Source organism: Balearica regulorum, chromosome 11 (genome assembly GCF_011004875.1).
Source record: "Balearica regulorum gibbericeps isolate bBalReg1 chromosome 11, bBalReg1.pri, whole genome shotgun sequence".
Taxonomy (NCBI): Eukaryota; Metazoa; Chordata; class Aves; order Gruiformes; family Gruidae; genus Balearica; species Balearica regulorum.
In genome coordinates, this window is record NC_046194.1 from 11,674,992 (window position 1) to 11,698,749 (window position 23,758).

The 23,758-nt window shown below is 50.8% G+C and overlaps 1 protein-coding gene across 2 annotated transcripts in view; it reads left to right on the forward strand.

Annotated features, from left to right (window-relative positions):
- The window catches only part of F8 (coagulation factor VIII), a 90,501-nt gene that overhangs the window by 7,287 nt on the left and 59,456 nt on the right, over positions 1-23,758 (forward strand). Inside the window, exons 6-27 of one of the 2 annotated variants that reach the window (XM_075763351.1) lie at positions 1,529-1,636; positions 3,533-3,754; positions 4,035-4,269; positions 5,356-5,530; positions 6,523-6,616; positions 8,124-8,335; positions 8,638-8,788; positions 8,935-9,144; positions 10,406-13,178; positions 13,472-13,631; positions 14,483-14,689; positions 15,272-15,500; positions 15,598-15,780; positions 15,987-16,103; positions 17,360-17,431; positions 17,741-17,823; positions 18,305-18,457; positions 19,254-19,398; positions 20,276-20,424; positions 20,728-20,904; positions 21,143-21,532; positions 23,594-23,707. In XM_075763351.1, coding sequence (XP_075619466.1) covers positions 1,529-1,636; positions 3,533-3,754; positions 4,035-4,269; positions 5,356-5,530; positions 6,523-6,616; positions 8,124-8,335; positions 8,638-8,788; positions 8,935-9,144; positions 10,406-13,178; positions 13,472-13,631; positions 14,483-14,689; positions 15,272-15,500; positions 15,598-15,780; positions 15,987-16,103; positions 17,360-17,431; positions 17,741-17,823; positions 18,305-18,457; positions 19,254-19,398; positions 20,276-20,424; positions 20,728-20,904; positions 21,143-21,298 — 6,011 coding nt within the window. In that variant the 3' untranslated portion in view covers positions 21,299-21,532; positions 23,594-23,707. Of the gene's footprint in view, positions 1-1,528; positions 1,637-3,532; positions 3,755-4,034; positions 4,270-5,355; positions 5,531-6,522; positions 6,617-8,123; positions 8,336-8,637; positions 8,789-8,934; positions 9,145-10,405; positions 13,179-13,471; positions 13,632-14,482; positions 14,690-15,271; positions 15,501-15,597; positions 15,781-15,986; positions 16,104-17,359; positions 17,432-17,740; positions 17,824-18,304; positions 18,458-19,253; positions 19,399-20,275; positions 20,425-20,727; positions 20,905-21,142; positions 21,533-23,593; positions 23,708-23,758 lie in introns of those variants that run through there. The other variant, XM_075763352.1, reaches the window with a different exon arrangement.

The following is a 23,758-nucleotide window of genomic DNA, read 5'->3' on the forward strand; positions in this document are numbered from 1 at the left end:
GAATGCTCCTGAGGTTAATCTGCTATTTGTATGTGACATTGCTGTCATGTCTGTACCTTGGACAACATCTCTTAGAATTGATTATTAATTGTGCCCAAGCTATAGGGAATACAGGGGGATACTTTCTTCTGCTCTTTCATCTCCCCTTTTCCCTTCAGGCTGGTTACAACAGCTTTAGAGAATTTTGAATGCTCTTGGGATGTTCAAGCCAGCATGCTCCTATTGCTAGGTCTCCTGAATGTATTTCAAGTCCTGTTTAGGGTTACAAAAAATTATTTTAAGAATAGCACCCAGAGATCTGCCCTGAGGCTGGATAGTCATGGGTGGCATGGCATGTGGGAGAATATGGGCCAGTATCTAGAGAACTTCTTACTTCCAATGGTTTGGAACCTCACTCCTGAACAACTACAGGACCCTGATAAAGTGATAGAATGTTTGAAAGGAAAATGCTGCGGTTATTCCAAAGAGGCACAACTCACCACACTGTGCTGGGCCCTGGCCAGTAGCTACCAAACACTGCTCGATAGTAGGCAGCACCCTCAGATGGAAGAGAGGGAAAACAGACTGATAAGAGCTGAGGCTTCCCAACTCCAGCAACAGGTACTGTGGCTACTTTAACCCTGGCAACGGGCACAGACACTACTTCAATTGCTATATGCTGTATCAATGGTATTACAGTAAGAATCACCCAAATTAATGAAGGATGAACTTTGATGAAACTTAGCAAAGTGCAGCGATGATGGAACTAGAACTGACTTCAGCAACTGGAGCCCAGCAACTTCCTTGAAATTCAGATCTTCAACCTGCAGACCATGGGCATGGGCCATGCCAGATACACCAGCCATGAGCTCCAGATGCAGCGTGCAACAATCCAACACCACAACAGCACACCCCATCTCTCCTGCCCTGAAAGACTTTAGAAAGATAGATGATGCCCAAAGTCATGGACTAAATGAACTAAATGGACATTCTAGAGGGATGGCCCATAGACTAAGGGAATGATATCTGTGTATGTGGGTGTATATATATATACACACATGTATATTTACGTATCAAATACAGGAAAAGTGGTGGTGAATAATTGGACAGTGTAGAAGCTGGGCATGATGTAGATGGTATAGAAGAAGGGGTGGATAATGTCCTGGGTTTTGGCTAGGATAGAGTTAATTTTCACAAGATTGGAGGGGATACAGCCAGGACACCCCCACCCACCCAATGTGCTCCTGGTGCAGTACTGCCATTCCTTTTTCTGTGCCCCAGGTGCAGGGAGCTTGCAGTGCCCCCAGCTCTTCCATCCCATACCCTAGCCTTGTTCCCATCACACAGGCTAAATATGCTGGGGAGTAATGCCCTGTCACATGCAATGGTCACCACCACACACGCAGAGCCATGGCCAGGTCTGCTGTGGATTTCCAACAGGCACCACACATCTGGCCTCCCTGGATATTGGTTTCACCCCAGTGGGAAGGTTTCATTTTCTTTGAAATGCTCTCAAGTGAAAGCTGACTGCATCCTCCACTCCCCACAGGGAAAAGCTGGTACTCTGAGCCCGGCTCCCTTGCAACTCCTCAACCCCTGCCTCACAACAGGACTGAGCTGCACACCATCAATGGCTACATCAATGGCTCACTGCCTGGTGAGTACCTGTGTGCATGGGAGGTGGTAGGAACAGGGGTGTGGCCAGGTCTGTAAACTAAAGATAGCTCGTGTAAGAATGTGAGAAGATACATCAAGAGGAGTTTCCAGGTGATGGATGTTAGGCTGTGTTCACCCCAGAGGGACTATCACATCTCAACTCCTTGATCTGCCTTGCTCATGTAAAGTGGGGCAGGACCTGTTTCCTGCTGTCTGTGCTGCAAAGTGCAGCTGACCACCTCGGAGGTCTCCAGGAATAGTGCTGGTAGCAAACAGTTTCATCTCTTGTAGCCCTGCGAATGATGCTGAAGGTAGCATTGAGGGGAAAATTCAGCTCTCACTAGCCTGGTTCTAATGACACACCTCTGTAGGATTTGGGGAATAGAATCATAGAATCATTTAGTTTGGAAAAGATCCTTAAGAGCATCAAGTCCAACCGTTAACCTAGTGCTGCCAAGTCTACCACTAGACCACGTCCTTAAGTGCCACATCTACACGTCTTAAATATCTGCAGGGATGGTGACTCAACCGCTTCCCTGGGCAGCCTGTTCCAATGCTTGATAACCCTTTCAGTGAAGAAATTTTTCCTAATATCCAATCTAAACCCGCCCTGACACAACTGGAGGCCATTTCCTCTTCTCCTGTCACTTGTTACTTGGGAGAAGAGACTGACACCCACCTCGCTACAACCTCCTTTCAGATAGTTGTAGAGAGCAACAACGTCTCTCCTGAGCCTCCTTTTCTCCAGAAAAGCAAAAGAAAAGGCTGTTTGTAGTTTCAGTGAAGACAAAAGTTGGCATTTTCTGATGATCTTCTGGGACAAGGTCCAGAGCTGCCTGAGCATGAAGAATCTCTAAGGCAAACTGGGAAACACTGTCCAGAGAGTAATTACCATCAGCAACCTTGATAAACCACACCCTGAAACCTCCCACCTGGGTCTGGCCATTCTCCAATAAAAGGCAAATGCAAAACTCCCTTGAATTCCCTGTCCTGGTAGATCCATGGAGCTTAAGACCTGAATAGCCCTCATGGTCAGCTCCTGTGTCTGCACAGTGGGTTTCCCCTCGAGAAGGTATCCATCTCCACCCAGCAACTCTCTGTCTGGCTGAAGGACCTGGTGTGAGAGGTGGCAATGGAGAGCTGAAGGCCTCAGGATGGAGCCTCCGCCCTGTCTCCTCCCAGGCTCTTGGGATGTGTTCCAGTCACCTATTGCACTCAGTGCCAAAAACAAGTGCTTGACTCTGTATTTGACTTTGTTTGGCTTCAACTTCCAGGAACTTGTTCTTGTTATTCACTTCCCTGCTAGATTACAGAGGTCTTCAACCCACACTAGTTTTTCCCCAGGAAAATATTTTTCTAATGCAGTCATCTCCCCTTTCCTAAGCACACTGAGCTCTTTGTCTCTCTCTGAGGAAGGAATTTTCTCCAGCCTTCAAAAAATCCTAGTGACCTCTCTCTGCCCTTTTGGGAGTATTTCAACTACTGCTGAGGACATGCCGAAGCCATGCCCCAGATGCAATGTTTTAGTATCAGGCTTGCCAGTGTTCTGATCAGATAAATGATTCCCCTTTCCAGTTCCTGATTCCCCTATTTATAAAGTCAAGGAGCACATCTACCTCTTTTGCCACTGCATCCCACTGTGACCTCATATCAGCATGCCTCCCAGAGCCCTTGCCGAAGTCCCCCACTCTGTAAATCTAGTCTTATCTCAGGGCCTGTTGCTCTGTTTTGCTGAGACAGTCCATGTTCACATGCAACTTCTCCAGCTTGAAACCACCACCTTGCAGGGCAGGGAACTCTACTCAGCATGTGTCAGGCTCCAAGTCCATGACACAAGAGTGGGGACAAGGGATGGACACAGTGCTGACTCCTGGATGCTTTCCTTCTCTCCTGGCAGGTCTCACACTGTGCCTCAAGAAGCAGGTCCACTGGCACGTGATCGGGTTGGGCACTGGGCCAGAAGTCCATTCCATCTTCTTTGAAGGCCACACGTTCCTGGTGAGAGGCCACCGTCTCAGCAGCCTAGAAATCTCCCCTGCCACATATCTCACAGCCCAGACCATGCCAGCAAGAGCTGGCTGGTTTCGGATGTTCTGCCAGATACTGTCCCATCAGCAAGGTAACCTTATTCTGCAAGACCTCAGGGGAAAAGAATTTCAGGGGATGGCCTGGGATCAAAGTTCTATGCAGTCCTTGCAGCTCCAAGGCCCCTCCTGCTCCGCAGCATTACATCCAGGTGTACTCTGGCCTGTGACCAGGATGGCATAGGTTGACCCATGTGATGGGCAATTGGATGGGGACAGGAGTGGAGAGGGCATCTCCCAAGCAGAGCCTGGGGGAGTATGTGCCTGTGCTGGCGTGTCAATGTGACCCTTTCTGCCTGGCTTGTCTGAACCCAGCTGGCATGGAGGCCATTGTGAAGGTAGAGGAGTGTCTGGAGGAGCGCCTGATAAAGATGGGGAAGCTGTCAGACAAGCCAGAGGACATGGATTATCCTGAAGAAGATGAGGAAACTTATCATGTGATTCACGTGCGTTCTTTTGCCAAAGACAAGCCTGTGACATGGACTCACTATATCGCAGCTGAGGAAATGGACTGGGACTATGCCCCTGTGAAGCCAGTGTCTCTGGACAGGTGAGAGTGGGCATGTGTGCCCATGAGGCTGCTCCTTGAGGCAGCCCTGCCAGTTCTTCCCCTTTTCCTCAGAAATTTATTTTCCTTTTGCCCAATCTGGACAATGTTGTCTTTATTAAAGCTAACAATATGGCTGCAGAACAAGGATGGTTTTGTGGAGGCCGTGGGAAGGCAGGACCTGGCTTTGCTCTGTTTTACCAAATGCCCTGCAGAGACGTTTGTCTCCAGGGCATTTGTCTCTCTGTCACCCAGGTCTCCAGGGTCAGCCCCTTCTGAGCAGGCAGCAATGCCTGGTGACTCTTCTCACCTTCCAGCCAGGAGGCCCTGTACAGCCAGGACATGTGCCTGCAGCCCCAGAGTATGGGTTTCCCTGCCCTGTTTGGAAGGACCTGTTCTAGATGGCAGAGGCAATTAGACCCTGCTGCCGCCCCACTTCTTGGACAGAGAGGTGATGCAAGTGTGATGTTTCAGCAGAAGTACCTTAGTCAGCACTGGATGGTAATGACACTTGTCAACAGTCCTGACATCCCTCTGCTGGCACAGGCTCTGTGGGCTGGGGCTGGCTGGGTAGTGAGGTCACCAGGTTCTGCCCTAGATGAGGATCCTGGTTCATGCTAGACCAAGGCATGCAGGGAAGAAATCCCCACCTGCAGTCCCTTGCAGGGTAAGACAGAGGAGGTGTCCTTTCCAGCTTAGGGCTGGCTTTGCTCCTGGAAAGGAGCTGGGATGATCAAGAAAAGGCAGCTGCTCTGTTGTCTTATACCCACATCCTGCGGCTGTTTCCTGACGTGGGACAACCTGCCATGCTCTCAGCTCTTACATTCACCACTTCCCTCCAAGACAGGGCAGTGTCAGCCCAAAGCTGCTACTGTGCAACCTAGTTGAATCTTTCTCCATTAAAGAAGCACTGAGTTATTTGAATTGTTATTCCCCAGGATGCATATTGTGATTGCAGGGATGGGTGTCCCCACTGTGCACTGGTAGTCCCTGGGCAGCTGTATAGGTCTTTGGACAATGGAGGGTCTTGCTCTGGTTCTGACAGTGTCCTGCATGTAGCCATTTGCTCTTTCTCTGCCTTGCCTGCAGAAACATCACGCGCCTGTTCCTGGAGGCTGGCCCTCAGCGGATTGGTTCAAAGTATAAGAAAGTGATGTTTGTGGAGTATGAGGATGCAACCTTCAAGAAGCGCAAGGAGTCTGATCAACTGGACAAGGGAATTCTGGGACCTGTCATTAAGGGAGAGGTTGGAGATCAGTTTAAGGTAAGAGAGAGATTCCTTTTCACAAAGAGAGACTGGAAGGGGAACCTTCAAAGCTTGATGCTGTTCCTCCTAATAGCTCTTGCTTTGTGGCTAAGATCTGACATAAGACCTTGAGGTGCTCTGTCATGTTTGGTAATGTCCAAAGTTCACCAGAAAGGCAGATATTACTGAAAGCTAAAGCTAAATACTCTCTGTGAGATCTGCAGAGAGGTTACAGGATATGGCCTGGTCCCCTTTGATTTTGACTTCATTGCAGCCATCTTAGGAATTGTAGTGAATTACATCTATGACACATAGAATCCAGCACCTTCCTCTGAGCCAGAAGTGTCCTCTCAGCCTCCACTCGTCTCTGTCTGTGTGCTCTTACCATACAGTATTGGGGACTGTTGCTTGTGTCTTCCCCAAGTGCCTCTACTGACCACTTGACTTGTTTGCTGCTAGGAGGAATGGGATGGTTTCCAGGAGCTTCACTTTTCTGCTCCCTGCCTGGGGTTCCTTGTGCAGTTGTGGGTGTGGAGCTGAAGATGTCCCTCTGGCAAAGCCCTGACAGAGCTATTTAGAGCAATAAATGAAGGGCTTCATGCAGTGAAGTGGGGAGTACTTTGAAGCTGTTGCCTGCTGTGCATACTCAGTGTGTTCGTCCTCTGAGGCCTCCTAGATTGACAGCCCTCTTACATTATGCAAAGTGTGACTAAAGACAGTGACTTGCCTTTAATAAATCTGATACATTCATCCCCACCTTAAAATGGACACCTCCTAGAAAGATGGACACTGTAGACTGGTAGAGAAATAAACAATTGTTTCTTCTATTCTGACTCCTACTTTGTGGTCCTAGACATGTCTGACTTCCTCCCTATTGGACACTGGCAGGCAGCTGATCCCAGAGCACTGCTTCCCAGTGTTTCCCTCCCTGTGAGGACACTGAGTGCAGCCTTGAGACCTCACAACGTTCAGAAAGCATTAAATGTTCCTGGTGGCTGTCCTCATTTCAGATCGTGTTCAGGAACCTGGCAAGCCGACCATACAACATCTACCCTCATGGCCTCACCAGTGTAAGGCCATACCACACCCTGAAGCCCTCCCAAGGTAAGGCAGGCCATGACAATTTGGGACATCACTTGGCCACTGCCATTCTTCTGGGCCAGAATAGCTTCCTGCAGCCTGTGGTAAGACTGGTTGTCCAGCTTATCCATCCAAGTGCCTGAGTGCAATCCTGGAGATGATGATTCTTGGTTCATGTCCCCCTTGGTGCCATGTAACCCTGTCTTTAAGGAAGACGTGGATGATGGCTAGAAAAAGGGGCATTGTCCACCAGGGAGCTGGGACCATGTTGTTTGGTCCATCCCAGAGGCCTCCACTTTCTGATGAGGCAGGAACCACCCTGCCTGTTTTTGCCAGTTTGCTTACAGTTCTCCCCCCTCAGCTCTGCTTTAATGTGGGGTGTTCATTGCCATTCAGGCTCTCACAGCTTCGTGGTTTTTGCTCTGAGGTTGCTGAGTTAACAGATCCCTTTCCCAGAACTGCTTTCATCCCCTGCCAGCATACTCCCAGGATCATGACTTTGCAAGGGCATCCCACATTCCACCAGGGCAAAATCATGCCATATCCCTCTCCTCTCTTCCTCTTTCCCCTTTCTGGTGCATCACAATGGTGGGAGCAATTGCAGAGGCTGGAGAAAAGCTCCTCTGCTGCAGCAGAGGTGACAGAACTAGGATGGAAGCCACTAAGGAGTTCAGCGGACTAGGTCAGCTTTGTAACCTGTTACTGTCTATCTAAATTAAGGTTTTCCTTCAGGACAGTCAAAAGGGCAAAGTGATCCATCAGCTGCCAGGGATCCCACAAGGGAGCTGGGATCCCTGTCCCTGCCCCCCTGTCATCCCCCAGCCAGACATAGCTCACCAGCTTTTCCAGCAATTCAACTCTGTGAAAGTGGGCAAGTTGTCGTCCTGGAGCCACAGGGATGATGCTTTTTAGGGGAGTATAAATAAAAAAAGAGCTATTCCTACCCTGACTGACACATGACATTTGCAAACCATGCTCTTACAGCAGCTCAGCTGGGCCCTTGGAGCAGAGAAAGGTATTTTTGCTAAGGCTATGTCAGTGCAAGATCCTACTGAATGCTCAGAGGATTTATTTGCATTTGAGTTTTCCTTCTGTTCCTTCCAGATCTCCTCCTTGCTTTACTCATGGTCTACCTGTATCTGCTTAAAGATCTATCTTTCCTTGCCTTGTTTTTCTCCCATTTCAGCCCTGCCCAGCTCTGTACCTTCAGCTGCAAACTCTTCTAGGCAGCCCAGACACAGCTGAGACTGGGCAAATTTTCCAGTTTGCAAGAGTTTCAAGAGCTTTCTAAATTAAGCATTTCTCTCTCCATCCTCACCTGGTCCCAGGGACTCCTTTTGTCGAGATCAACTTTCCATGCATGTGCATGCTAGCAGTCAGTGTGCCATCCCGGGGTGGGTGTGGGTTTGAGTAATTTTCTCTGCAACTTTTGTGGTCAGGAAACCTTTCTGAGCACTTTTAAAAAGCAGGATCACCCCTTGCAGGAGCAGCCCAAATCTAACTGATCTGCCCTTGGGCTGTGTGTTGCCAGATAAGGACGTGAAGGACATTCCTGTTGCCCCTGGCCAGTCATTCACCTACAGCTGGAGGGTCACCACTGAGGATGGGCCAACACAGGCAGATCCTCGCTGCCTCACTCGTTTCTACTACAGCTCCATTGACCCAGTCCGAGACACGGCCTCAGGCCTGATTGGGCCCCTCCTGATCTGCTTTAAGAAGTCCATGGATCAGAGGGGAAATCAGGTGGGTCCTTCCTTTATTGCCTCAACTGCCAAGCTGAAAGGCTGGCATAACTGCATTGGATGAAATATTTGGGTAAAACCAAATTTGTTTGTCCTGTTCTCTTCAATCCAACTATCAGTCCCAATGCCCCGCCTTCCCCATCATCTCTTGCATGCCCTCTTCTCTCCAAACCTGGACTCTAACTCCTATGAAACAGCAGTAAACTCTTCCCCATGCACCCAGGCTAAGATCTGGCAGCTACACTAGGCCCTGGGGGCACTCTGATCAGATCAGGAATAACTGCTTCCCTCTCCACCTTCCAGATAATGTCAGACAAAACCAGGTTGGTGCTGTTTTCAGTCTTTGATGAGAACCGCAGCTGGTACCTGGAGGAGAACATCAGGCGGTTTTGCACTGACGCAACCCATGTGGATACGCAGGACCCCCAGTTTTATGCTTCCAACATGATGCACAGTGAGTGCTCGGCCAGGGGCTCCCTGCAAAGAACAGCAGACACAGGCTCATCCCTGCCCCAGGGAACAAGCAGGGAACATGCAGCACTTTGGCAGCCATGGGGGAATCAGATCCTGACAAAATGTTTCACTCCTGCTCTCTTTCAGCTATTAACGGTTTTGTGTTTGACAACCTCCAACCAAAACTCTGCCTGCATGAAGTTGTATACTGGTATGTCCTGAGTGTTGGGGCCCAAACAGATTTCCTTTCCATCTTCTTCTCTGGAAACACATTCAAGCGCAACATGGTCTTTGAGGACATGCTTACCCTTTTCCCATTTTCTGGAGAAACAGTCTTCATGAGTTTGGAAAAGCCAGGTTAGTAAGATGGGCTATTCTGTAAACCATGGGCTTGGCATCACAGCAGAGATAAGCAAGCACCTCCAGGCAGATGTCTGGTACCTAATTGCATTTTGGCAGCCCTGAGAGAAAAGAAATGCACAACCTGCTGGAACAGCAAAGTGAGAGGCAATGATTAAATCCTTCCAATGCTTAAATCAAAGAAATTAAATTACTGTGTTTTACTTCATTAATAGGATGTGTTAAGGTCACACATGCTACCAAGCCAGTAAGCTGGTTGCATTAACATGAGTCCCATGAACCTTGCATCTGCTCCAAGGTCAGAGGGCAAGAGGAGCAGCAGTACTGTCCTTGCTGTGGGTTCAGCCACTGGTCACAGCATCCCATTTATCTCCACACCTTTTCAAGGACAGAAATCACATCCATGGAGAAGTCCTAGGAAGGATTTGCTTCAGAGTTTGGTTTGATTTCCCCCAGCTCATCATTTTTTCCTTAGCATTTGCAAAAGCGGTGCCATTAACCATTTTCTCACTCACAGAGGAAACATAGAATTTACCATGTGATTGCAAACACTGATATGATGGTCATGAGTGCTGCACCCTGAGCCAAGATAACAGGATTTCTAGATACCCCAGAAAGCTTTCTAAAACCAATCCAAACCTTGCATCCATTTGAGCTCTGAGCAAGCAGTTCAGCCAGCAGCAGATGACAGCTCTCTCCAGCATCACAGCCTGGTTATTACACACCTCCTTACCCACTCTTGGCACCTGGAGAAGAGGCGCTCGCCTAGGGGAGCAAATGCATTGGCTGGGGATGTGAGCAAGAGGCAACCTTTTCATTTCTTTCTCCTTGAGTGGGACAGACGTGACGACTGTGTCTGGGCGAGAGGTGTATTTAAGAACACCAGCATGTTTTTGGAGGTGGGTTATGGTGGTTACCCTGCTGCTGGCAATAATCCTGAAGGCTCTGTGGGTTGTCAGTGCATCAACTGTTCTCACCAAGCTATTGTTGGGGCCTTGCGGGTGTGTGTAACTCACTAAGCTCTGGCAGGAAACACCAGCCTGTCAGGACTGGCTCTGATATTGCCAGCAACCCTGATGTCTTGTGAGTCCAGCTGTAAGATACTCTAGGGATTATGAAAACATGAAATCACTACCATCAACCAAAGGCTGCCTGAAAATATGGGTTGCACTAGCAAGGGAGCAGCATGGGGATGGCAGCTCTTCTGATTTCCCACTGTGGTAGGCTGATGGTGTCCTCTTGTCCTTTCTTGAGATAGGCATCTGGACACTGGGGTGCCTGAATCCTGATTTCAGAGACAGAGGGATGCGCGCCAAGTTCACAGTTTTGCAGTGCCAGCATGAGCAATATCCTGATGGGGAAGATTATGTGGATTTCAATGAGGAGGATGGCACCTTTGACTTCCAACCCAGGGGGTTCTCTAAAAGAAAGAGATGGCACAGGACATGTGTGAATAAGCAACTAAACAACATCACCTCTTCCAGAAATGAGACACAGAAGCCAAGATTGTGCTTGACAGAACCCAGCCATGGGGCCCTCCTGAGCAATGGCTGGATTTCTGATCCCCCTTCCAATGGCACAACAACACTTTTAGGAACAATCCCACATCCACCTGATATTTCCACGTCTTCTCTGCCAGAGACAAACTATGAGCCAGTGTCCTATGAATCATTCCTGGATGATGAAGAAGAATTGTCAAAAATCATCAGCCAGGAAGAAGGGTTTGGAGCTCTCACATCTGAAGAACACTTGGCAAGTGTCAGTGGAAGTGTCCATGGTACTGTGAGCTCAGAAGGTGGTCAGCAATGGCTGCACCGATCCCCACCAGCTCCAGAAGATGCTCTGGCAGGACAAAAGATGACAAAAATCTCAGAGGTGCAGGAACCAGTAAAAAGGATGATGGTCCAGTCTGGTGGTACATTAGAGATCCTGGAAGCAGAGCCTCAAAAGACAGCTATTCATGCAACAAGCTTGTGGGACTCAATTACTTATGCTGCTAGCAAACCTGCTCTTCAAGAGAATAGGATCTCATTTAATCAGAATGACCTGGAGCACAATCTGGGACTTCAAGACATGTCTTCACAGGATGCTGAGGACAAGTTGGTAAGAGAAGCTGATAAAATATCCTTAAATCTATACGAGTCAAAGGAGACAATCAATACAGAACCAGCTTTAAGTACTGATCGTAACTCTTCCTCCACACTGGACAATCCTTCTGCATCTTCAGACGAGACAGAAGACAACAGGACTTCTCATGCTGTGGTTCACAGTCAGACCAGAGAAAGCAATTATTCATCAAATGAGCTAGATACTAAGCTGGAAAAAAGACCTCATGAAGTGGTTTTGCAAGGGTTTTATGAATCTTTTGAAGGGAAAAATGTTTCTTTCTCAGACCTGGGACCCAGCAAACCTGTACAGGAAAAATTCCTCACAGATGAGAGTAACTCCTTGCCTGCAAAAAGTGGCACAGAACAAGAAGCCAGTGAACTTTCCAAAGGCACACACCTTCTAGAAACTACTGTTGCACATACCAATGACCTTGAGTCTTCCAGATATATAATGATGGAAGAGAGGGATGAATTAATCTTGGAGGCAGTGTTTCAGGGTGCTACATCCACTAAGGAATTGCCAGAGATGGACAGTCTTGCCTTTCCTGAATCAAACGTCATGGCCAATGACACAAGGCAGTTCCCAGATGCTTTCTTAAACAGCCCTGAGCAGTTTCTGAGACACAGAGCTCCAGCCCGGAGCATGAGTGGCCCTGACTGGAGGCCTCAACAAGCCAGGTCACTGGAGAGAAGAGGCTTGATGCATGGTCAGGGTCTTCCTAACACCAGTTGGCCTGGCAGCAGTGAGCCCCTCTCTGTGGGTAACATAGCAGAGCAGGATCTGGCCAGCCAGACCCCTGAGACAGCAGTAAATAAGAAAGCCCCAAAGGTGTGTGGACCTCATTCCCCTTTTTGCGGTGCTCGCTTCAAAAAGAGGTCCCTGATATCAAGCGACACTTTGCCTGAAGTGATGGTAGCCCAGCAAAGCCTGGAAGAAAAACCAAACATCTTTGAGGGAAGACTACACCTGGACAGGGATGCTCCACAGGCTCTAATAGGAGATAGTGCTGATGAGATGCATCCTGAGGGGAGGCCAGGCATAGATGGGGGTGTATGGAGCAGCAGTGATGGGGCCCAGCGCAAAGGACGCTCCTTCCCCACATGGGGAGCACTGGGAAGCAAGGTGGCAATGGCAGCAAGCAGGTCAGAAACGCAGGCTGCTGCTGTGCCTGCAGACCTGGCCTCAAACTGGGACCCAGTCTCTCTGGGGGCAGCAGGACACACCAGGGGCTTGCGGACCCCAGCTCTGGCTAAGCTGCAGCTGGGCAGAGGTGTTGTGTGGGGGGCTCCCAGCAAGAAAACTCAGGGGAGAAGCCAGATGGAAGAGGAGACAAACTCTGTGGATCAGCTGAGTCAGTTCAGTCCTCAGCCTCAGCTGCTCAAGACAAATGCCACAGAGGACTACGTGCCTGAGAGCACACCTGGGCAAAGCCCAGAAGAAATCCCTATGAAACCAGCGTCCAAAGAGAACTATTCCCTCTCTCCAAGCAGCCCCCCTCGCAACCACCGCACTACCAAAAACACAGCCAAGTATGTGCAAGCTAGTCCGGATGGATGGCAGATGCTCAGTGGGGAAGATATCCTCAGAGAAACTGGGAAGAGAGAGGGCCAGGGCCTAGGAGAGCCCAAGGAGGATGGGGAAAGCAACAGCACAGCTAGGAAGAGGAACCATGCCCCAGGACATAGGGAGAGACTGGCTCTGAACAATGGGACCCATTCCAGCCCCTCAAGGCCAAAGGCTGACAATCTGGACTACGACGAGTATGGTGACACAGAGCAGACCATGGAGGATTTCGACATCTACGGGGAAGAGGAGCACGACCCACGCTCCTTCCAGGGGGAGGTACGGCAATACTTCATTGCAGCAGTGGAGGTGATGTGGGAATACAGCAACCAGAGACCCCAGCACTTCCTAAAAGCCACGTAAGTGCGCCTGTCCCTCATGCCTGCACTGCATGGCATAGCTTGATGCGTGAGTTGGGATGTCCTGGCAGGCAGGATCATGGGTCTATGACTGTACAACCCAGCCAAGCAGCCCAGGGAAAGGATGGTCCCAGTGCTTCCCCTCCACCTGGGGATTTTTGTAGCTCCAGCCATGATGAGCTTCCTTGCAAGTAGTTCAGGGATGCTCTAGGCTCCAAATTACCACAGCCCTGCAATGGCTACCCTCCCTATGGGAGAGTATCACCTGACTTACTTAACTGCACTCACCCCAGCAGGAGCGGCAGGAGGAAGCCTTTCCGGCAGTACCGCAAGGTGGTTTTCCGAGAATACATGGACGATTCCTTCACGCAGCCGCTGCTGCGGGGAGAGCTGGACGAGCACTTGGGCATCCTTGGGCCATACATCAGGGCAGAAGTTGAAGATGTCATCATGGTGAATTGAAAGTTCCCATTTCCTATAAAACCTGAAATCCCCTGTGCTGGCTGTATTCAGCCAGAGGGAGTGCTGAGGTGGGCCTGCAGGTTCTGCAATGCTCATGGGGTCATCTTCAGGGCTTGGAGGCAGTAGCTGCCCTGTTGGCACCCTGCATGGCACATGGATGGCACCAGGTTGCGAGGCAGAACCACCATTCAGAGGGAAATCAGTGGCTGGAGGAATGGGCCAGCAGGAAACTCAGTGTGATAATGCAAAGCCCTGAACCTGAGACAGGCCCAACCCCTGTAACAGCACAGCCCAAGCAGTTCCTGGGCTCCATGGGGACCCTTTTCGGTGAAGGGATTGTAAAAAGAGTAATGACCTAAGCAGGGTTCAGTACAGCTTCTTTGGGTGTTATATGTGAGGGCAGGCCTGGGCTTCCTTCAGCACCAAAGGTCCTTCAGCACCCAGCTAAGGAAGAGGTGAAAGGCTCTTCACCAGGCTCAGGACTCATATGCTTGGAGAAGTTGCCCAGTTTTCACTGAAATCTTCACCAGGATGGATTCAGTACCTTTGGGCTCCAGAGACAGTAGTGTAGCTGACCTTGCTCTCATTGAGCAGGGAGAGGGCCTTGTCCTGCTGACATGACCAGGATGTGCTTTCCACTGGGAATCACACTACACAGCCACAGCTTGTGCTTCAGCAAGGGTTGGCCACTGCATGGGGCCCAGTTGGAGGTCTAGGCACAGGGGACAGGGCTGCCTCCTTCCCACCAGCTGGCTGGATCCAATCCCAGGGTCCAGGGCACTCTCAGTGCTGCACTTAGCCCCCTCCTACACTCCCTTTGCTTTGCCTTCCCTCTGGTGCAGGTTACATTCAAGAACCTGGCCTTGCGGCCCTTCTCCTTCCATTCAACACTGCAAGCTTATGAGGAGATGCAGGGCACACCACCGGGTAGAGAGGTAGTGCAGCCCGGTGAGCTCCGGAAGTACTCCTGGAAAGTCCTGCCCCAGATGGCACCCACCACACAGGAGTTTGACTGCAAAGCCTGGGCTTACTTCTCCAACGTGGACATGGTAGGTGGCAGCCCGCTCCATGGGGCATCCCAGGAAGAAGAGATGGGCAGCATGCATGGGTCCTGGCTGTGAGGTCAAGGCTTTTGCTATAGTGCTGTGCTGAAAGCAGACTGTGGCTGTGTATATTCTCAGGTGTCTAATACAGTGATAAATGCATGCTGGTGCTTTCTCTTCTCTTCTTTTCTCTTCCCCTCTTTTAATTGTGGTGGGTTGGTTTTTTTTTTCCCCATCCTCAGTTGTACCAGCTTACGAGACTTGTAGGGAACTAGCATTTTGCAGTCCCCTACCCCTCTGCCAAATCTGGCTGAATTAGTCCCATGGATTCCAAAGTTAGTGGGGTAGGGACTGTTGGACAGACACCACTTCTCTTGAAAGCACGTGCAAACAGTTGCTGCACAGCCTTTCTTAGCTAGAGGCAGAGTGGGGATCCTCCAGTGAACCCAGTATGTCTTTCACATTCTGCACGTGCCATGCCCTGTGCACGAGTGGGAGCCATGCCAGGGATGCAGACAGGGCCCCTGCTTTCCTTGCTGCTGTGCCTCTTCCTCTAAGGCAAACCCTTCTTTCCCGGCTCCCTGGCAGGAAAAGGACCTGCATTCAGGCCTCATTGGGCCACTGATCATCTGCCGCCGTGGGGTGCTGAGCTTCGTTTTCAGGCGGCAGCTGGCTGTACAGGAGTTCTCCCTGCTCTTCACTATCTTTGATGAGACCAAAAGCTGGTACTTCCTGGAGAACATGGAGAGGAACTGCCGCCCTCCCTGCCGCATCCAGCAAGACAACCCTGACTTTAAGAGAAACCATTCTTTCCATGGTGAGGACCCTTGCCCTTGCCCTTTCCATCCCACAGTCTATACTTGTATGGAAAAACCCTGGAGTCTTGAGCTGCTCCTGACCACTGCCTTCCCTAGCCATCAATGGCTACGTGAGTGACACACTGCCTGGGCTGGTGATGGCTCAGCAACAACGGGTCCGATGGCACCTCCTGAACATGGGCAGCACTGAGGATATTCACTCCATCCACTTTCACGGGCAGCTGTTCAGCATCAGGACTAGCCAGGAGTATCGCATGGGAGTCTACAACCTTTATCCTGGTGAGATGCAGCATGGGTACCGTGCACACCCCAGCTGTTGGGGCTTCATGTCCATGCTTGTTAGGAAGTGCCAAGGATGTGGGGAGATAACAAGGAGGGGGAATGGAGCTGGAAGAATCTGACTCTCTGTTTGTACAATGCTTGGCACTGTGGCATCCCATTACAGCCAGTAACTCCCCTCTGCTCTGCTCTCCATTCCTGGCCAGGTGTTTTTGCGACGGTGGAGATGTGGCCCTCACATGCTGGGATTTGGCGGGTAGAGTGCAAAGTGGGAGAGCACCAGCAAGCTGGCATGAGTGCTCTCTTCCTCGTGTACAACCTGAGTGAGTGATCCTCTTTGTGCTCTGGCCTGCTTGTTGCCATGGCCGTGGTCAGCATATTTTTGAGCTCACCCCGCCCCAGGGCTCTCAGCGTTTCCCCTAGGGTAGCCCAAGTGGGGTCTTCTGGGTTTTCACTCTGAAAGAAAGTCATGACTTCATCCCTTGCCACCCTACGCAGGCCAGCAGAGAGCACAGAGTCAGGGACACAGTTGGGGTGAAGGCTGGGAGACCAGCTTCATTTGCCTGCAAACATTTGCTCCTAGAGCTCTTGTTTTCCAAAATTGAGGGTCCCTGGACCTCCTGTAAAATGCACTTACCCCAGAAACTGCATGCACATGCTGGTGCGTGCCCACACTGTCAGGAAGGTACCGTGCCCCACTGCCTAACCACACATCAAGAGGTAAACTGAGGCACAGAGTGATGGCAGGAGAGCAGTGAGCGACACTGCATGACTACAGGTTGCTCTGATAGAAACAGCCCCAAAAGCAACTGCAAAATCCACGGGAAACCTCTCACTACATTCACTCCAGAACAACACATTTCTGCCTCACTGTAAGTGAGCACTGGGGGAAGTGGTTTGTGAGAATAGTATATTATCACACAGTGACAGTCTCCCTTTTCTTCCTAAAGGAGTATTAAATGTCAGTCAGAAAATGTTTCCATAAGTTAAAAATCTGCTTAAGATTTCAAATTTGCATTTTCCTCAGAAGCATTTGCCAAGATGTGACAAGTTGCTGATAATAATGTTTATTATAAGAGACAAACAACCCTGTGCTCAGCAGACCAGAAGAGAGACACAGACAGAGGTGTCAGGCAGACTTTCCTTTAGTGACGTGATATTTGTTTTTAAAAGATGCTGCCTAGCAACAAAAAGGACCAGGAGCAAGAAGGGTATAAGGGTATAAGGAAGGAACACTTGTCAGCATTGCTGGGAAATTAGGACATGGGAATAAGAGGTCAGGGACTCAGGGACAGAAGTTTGGTAAGAGGCTGCTGTGGGTGATGCTAGGAACTCTCTGCTGCTGACATCGAAGTTAGGAACAAGAACTTCCAGCACCCTTAAAATTCAGGGATGGATGTGGAGGCATCTGAAACCCACCATTTAGTATGAGACAAACAAGCCTGAGGACTTCTGGAGGCTTGAGACAATCTCCCTGAGCCTGAAGGCTGCTACCCAGCTTAGGCTTTTATTTCAGAAGTCTTGTTATCTAATTAACTCACCCTGGTTTTTCACCCTCCTTTTCTGTGTTTGGCTGCAGACTGCAGAAATGCCCTTGGCCTGGCCTCAGGCCACATTGCAGACTCTCAGATTACAGCGTCAGGGCAGTATGGTGAGTAGGGGTTGTTGCTGCAAGGAAGGCAGGTGAGGTTGGGGCAGCTTCAGCAACGCAACTCCTGTGCTTGCCTGACCAAGGCTCTACTACACTGGGTCCCTGGGTTATTCCTCCATCCATGTCTATGTCAGCATCCCACTGGGGACGTGGAGGTGCCACATGTCTGGCCTATCGCGTCAGTGCTCTGCCACCCTGTATGTGGCTACTAAACCCTAGGCCCTATCCTGTGTATGGACTTCTCACTGCCTTGGGCTGGGCAGTGTCAGGGGCCAGCAGCACCCTCATATCTGTAAGCTCTTCTCACAGGGCAGTGGGCTCCTTACCTGGCCAGGCTGGATAACACCGGCTCCATCAATGCTTGGAGCACCGACCGCAATGGCTGGATCCAGGTAAGAGGAGCCCTGTGGCTGGAGGCACCACTGGGGGCATTGCAACTGATGCACTGTGCAGAAGGACCCACATGGATGGCCAGTGTCTCCCCAGCTATGTCCTGCTATTTCCCCTGCTTCCCCTCTGGGAGGGGAGCTCTGAGATCCTAATGGCAGATGGTCTGGCCATGGTTGCTGCTGGTCTGACCCCCAGATCCATCCTCAGTGCAGCAGAGGAATCACTTGATGGTCCAGCTGCAGCATCAGATTGTGCAAATATCTCCCACAGACCAAGTGAGAACAGTTCACCTCTCCAAACAGCTCTCCCCTGCCCTCTCCCAGCTGTTGACTGACTTGTGCCCTTATGAACAACTGCTTTAACTAGTTTTATAACTTGTGTTCAGATATGTCATGAGGAAGTGAGTTCCATGGGTTCACAGTGCATTGCCTGAACATGGCTTGGGTTCTGTGTTAGAAAATAATCCCTGACTTTCATTCTCAGGTGGACCTTTTACATCTCATGATTATTCATGGCATAAAACCCAAGGGCCCGACAAAGTTCTCCAGCCTTTACATCTCCCAGTTTGTTGTCTTCTACAGCCTTGATGGGCAATCGTGGAGAAAGTACAAGGGGAATGCCACCAGCACCCAGATGGTAAGGCAAACGGGTCTTGAGGAGAATGTCTTCCCAGAATGGGGTCTCTTGGGGTAGTAAGGGCTATAGGGAGATCTGTACACAAGGCAGAGATCTCCTGAGCCCCCGAGATATTTGATTCACTGCCAGGATGACTGAATTAAGATCACAGATCTTCAAGGGATTTGCTGTCTGTGTCCATCTGTCTCTTTTAAATTGACTGCGCTATTTCTTTCCATGATCCCAGGTGGCTGTGAGATCCACTGTTTAATGTTATGTTGCATGTTACTTAGACCTATGCATAAGATTTTGCCTGAATATGTTTTTTGACCCCAAAGGCAAATCTGGCTTTCTAAAAACATTGTGGAGATGCAGATGATTTTGGGGGTCTTTACTCATTAGAAAAAAACCACAACCTAAATATGCATAAGTTGATCATTCCAGTGGGAGAAAAAAGTATCCAGAAAAGCCTCCATCATGTACACCAGCTATGGCCAAAACTTTTCCCAGGTTCAAAAGTCCCAGGACTGACTTTTTTTCTTCTTTTTCTCCCCTCTGTTTGGTGAAAATATAAAAACACATTAATTTGCACAGACCCTAAGTTTTTGCTCCTGTTTCTCTGTGATTCGCCCTGATTTGGCACATTTGCTTCTTTGGTATGAATCACATCTCAAATCACTTTCCTGAGCTGCCATTCTCTTGTAAGGATGGTGATAACATACAGAAGTGCCACACAGAAATGTTGTTCTCCCCACTAATCCTTGTCCTAACTCTCTTTCTACTGGTACAACAATCCTCCTTCTCCCTTTTCCTGCAGTTGTTCTTTGCAAACGTGGATGCAACTGGAGTGAAAGAAAATCACTTCAACCCTCCGATCATAGCCCGGTACATCCGCATTAACCCTACTCACTACAGCATCCGGACCACACTGCGCATGGAGCTCATCGGCTGCGATCTGAACAGTATGTCCCCTCTCTGGATACCAAGCACCAAAGCTGGGGCCTTATCCGGTGTGGTGCCGAGCTCCACGTGTTTCAGGACTCCCCAGGCAGTTGTGAAGGGGGAAGGAGGAGGCTGGAGATGGCATTGAGATGTTGGGAGAACAAAGCTGGGAGAACAAAAACTCATTAGAGGTAGCAATACCACAGGGAGAACATGGGGTCAGCTCTCACCACCACATTTTCCTGAACCACTAGAAAACTCCAGCAGCAGCTAAGCTGATAGCTGGGTAGCTGCTACCTCAGTCTGAGGGAGCAGGGAACAAGCAGAGATGGACACTATTGGCTTTTCCTCTGGTTTTGCCATTCCAAGGTGAGACTGCTCTGGCCCACAGTGCGACCTGGGGCAGTCGTGCTCTGGGATCCTTTCTTTAGCTCTGCACACCAGCAGAGTGGAGTCTCCAGCAGCTACAAGCAGCAGCAGCTGTGCTGTCACCTCATGCCACAAGCCTGGCAGCCAGTCTGAGGCAGCTGTGCACATGCACACCTGATCACACTGTGTGCAGGGTGTCTCACTGCCAGATATTCTTGTTCTTCCGTAGGAGACAGGTTCTCCTTACGTCCTGGCAGATGCACAAATTCTCCACATTACTGCTTGATAAAATATCCAGGGATAAAGGAAGGTGGAACTAGTGGCAGTTGTAGTTTGGCACTACTCAGCCAGAGCCATGCTGCACACAGGGGCCCTAAGCAGTGCAGGGACCATGACACTGCAGCAAAGCACAGGAGAACCTGTAACCAGGGAAAGTTCATGGAAGGCAGCTGGAGCATTGAGCAGTGAGAAGGCATCTCCATGATGGGTCTGTTCCTCCCTCTGACAAGCATCACTCCCCTCTTCCAGGCTGTTCCATGCCTCTAGGAATGGAGAACAGAGGGATCCCTGACCAGCGCATCTCCGCATCCTCCTACAGCACCAATGTTTTCTCCAGCTGGTCACCCTCCCAGGCCCGCCTGAACCTGCAGGGAAGGACCAACGCATGGAGGCCAAAGGTAGCCCATGCAATGAGATCCCCAGGCAGGCAGCAGGGGCATGGGGCGGGCATGTGGGATCCCAGCAGGCAGGCTGAATACTTGCAACCTCTCCTAGCCAAGGCTGTGTGTGTAGTGTGTGCAGCTACATCCACCATGCAAGCAGCCTGCACACAGGCAGAAGAGTTGCTGCGCTGATTTAGCACCCAGCAGCTCCAACCCTGGTAGCCCAGGTCTGTATGCGAGGCTAGCTTGGCTTCAGCTGCAACAAATGTGTCTGTCTTATTGCTGCTGAAGGGTTGAAGGCAGTCTCTCCTTCCTCAGAGCAACAGCCCCAGCGAGTGGTTGCAGGTGGACTTCGAAGTAACCAAGAAGGTGACTGCAATCATAACCCAAGGCGCCAAAGCTGTCTTCACTCATATGTTTGTGAAGGAGTTTGCTGTCTCCAGCAGCCAGAATGGCATGCACTGGAGCCCAGTCCTGCAGGATGGCAAGGAGAAGGTAGGCAGAGCTGCTCCATGGCCAGAGAGAGCCCATGGCCACCCCTGGAGCAGCAAGCACAGCCCTTGTCAGCAAACACGCTCACAGGATTTTTTTGCAAGAGCAGTGAGCCTGGCTGTGGCTTTTCCTCCCTAAAGCATTCTCAAGTCGTGCTTGTCTGGGTTGACTGTGTTCTCAAGTCATGGGCTCACTATGCCAGCAGAGGATAGCGCACTCCTGATTTCTCTCTCCTCTCCAGATTTTCAAGGCCAATCAAGACCACACCAGCACAGTGATAAATACGCTGGAGCGCCCCCTCTTTGCCCGCTATGTGAGGATACACCCCCACCAGTGGCACAACCACATTGCCCTGCGGATAGAGTTCCTTGGCTGCGATACTCAGCAGGAGTACTGATAGCTGCAGGGCCAGGCATAAGCAGCACCAACCGGTGCATCCAACCAGACATTAAACTCTCACCAGGGATGGAGCCAGCTCTGCTGTTGGGGAGGAGGCGGCCTGCAGAGCTGTCACGGTGGCTGGCTCATTATCAGCCTCTTCCTGTCCCTCATCTACCAGATGCCATATAGTCAGATGTAATGCTGAAGAATAAAACAGTAATTTTCCAGTGTGATGCTGAAGAATTAAACAGTAATTTTCCACTATCTCTCTGTACTTTCTCCTCTGCTCCAGCCTTGGAGTCCCCAGGGGCTCAGTCAGCATTACCAGCAGCTAATAATTAAGTAGCCCCAGAGCTTCTCAGCTTCATTTTGTGCAAGCTCCTGCTGCCTGGGCACAGTCCTGGAGGTGGAGGAGAGCAGCAAAGATAAGGGCTGAGGTAGGAGGCCCTGCTCCAGGCCCCAGCAATCCATTTCACAATCAGTGGCTCGAGGGAGGCAATGCTTGCTCAACCTGACTCAGCACTGGCCTTTGGCCTTCCACGTCCCTTCATTTCCTTCTCATAATGCTCCTGCTGCCGTGGCTGGGTGCCACCATCCTGCTTTCCATGGCTACCTCAGGCAAGCCCTCCTTTCTCAGTCACTGGAGGTTTCTGTTGGTACCGGTGTTTCCCAGGGGCTCTGGTGGGATGTTGACTGCTGGGTGAGCTGTCACCTTGCCATAATCCTTAGCAAGGTGAGTCATGGGCTGCAGCCATCTTCCCGCCACCAGTGGCTCTCCCCTCCTTGGCACCCGCCCCCACACAGTGGCATATGCGTCGCCTCCCAGGAATGGCAACAAGCAGGGTGGATCCCAGCTCCCGCCTCATGCTCTCATGGGGTGGGGACCTTCTGGAAAAATGGCCACCTCACAAAGGCCCAGAGTACCCACCAGGCTGTGGAGCAGGTGCGGGATCATGCCTGCTGGGAAGCACCCTTCTTCTCCTTGGTGGTAGCAGCATTGTCATCACTGCTGGCTCATCAGAGCCTGTGCCAACCCATCCCCAGCACTGTGAGTTCTCACTCTGTGGAAGGGGAGCCGGGTTGCCCCACAAACACCTCTGGCAGCTGGCATGAAGTGGGAAGCAGGGTTAGGAGAGGGCTTTGGAGAATGGTGGGGGGAGAATGATGGAGAATGCCCATCAAAGTTGGATGGGCAGGGTAGGTGTGTCAGCCCAGCAACAGCCAGAGATCAGCTTGTGAATTGCCACGGTGCCCCATCAGAGTCAGGCAGTCTCTGCCTCACTCCTGTAAGAGATGCGGGCTGGGGCAGCTCTGAGGAGAGCTCTGCCAGCAGCACCAGGGGACAGTCGTGGTAGGGGCCCTAGGGCCCTGCCATGAGGCAGGGTGGCTTCGTGAGGAACAGCTGCTCTGAGCCACCCAGCTCCCGGTCACCCTCAGGTGCCCTGCGGTGCACACAGACACTCACCTCCACGGCCTGTGTCCAGAGGGAGCAGGGATATGTGCTGCAGATCAGCCCGGTGGCATGACCTGTCCGGGAAACCCACACCCAGCAGAGATCAGAAGCTGATGTCTCAAATGAAGCAGGGCTGGAAAAGCCTCATGCAACTGCTGGGCTCCACATTGCTGTGCAAGGAGCCTTTGCTGTGGCCCTGGCAGTGACTACATTACAGCCCCAAGCAGGAGATGCAATCACCCTTTGGCTTAATTGCATTCTGACAATAACTAGGCACAGATGTGAGGAGAGGCTGCCTGGCAAGCACTGGCCTGAAGAGAGGAACTGGAGCTGCAAGTTTCTTAAAGGGGAACACCCTTGCCTGAGGCAGGGTAGCCTTCAGCCTGGGAGGACAAAACCTGCACCTTGGGCCCCTTCTCGAGGCAGCCTTCCTCAGCTCCAAGGCAAGTAGAGTCTGAATTCCCCCATGGGATGTGTTGGGGGCAGACCCCCAGCACCTTCCGCACCTCTGAGCACCCACCTTGTGAGGGGCAGGCCCTGGGCTGCCTTGCTGCAGCAGAGCTCTCTCCTTGCTCCCTGCCCAGACTGTGCTGCTGGGGCTTTTTTCCTCCTGGCAGTGCTAGAGCAGCTGCCGGAGCCAGTCGGATCAGCGCCTGCAGCTCCCACACCTCCTCTTCCCCGTGTCTCACAGCATTCTGGGCATTCTGACAGGCCAGTCAGGAGCAGTTTTATTCCCACAAGGCAGGAGAAACTTGCTGTCAGAACAAGATGGATTTTCTTTCTTTTCTTTTTCTCCTCCTCTTATTCTCGTTTTCTTTCTCTAGGGGTTTACACCCTTCTTTTCCTTGTATTTCCTAGGGTAACTTTAGACCAGGACAACCTGGGGAACTCATCTAGCAGCAGCATGGAAGTCCAGTGCCAAGAAACCTCAAAACCTCCAGGATCCCAGGGATGGTGTGAAAAATCCTGCCGGTGATTATCTTAAAGAAGATTCCAGCATAAATAAATAAATAAATAAAGATC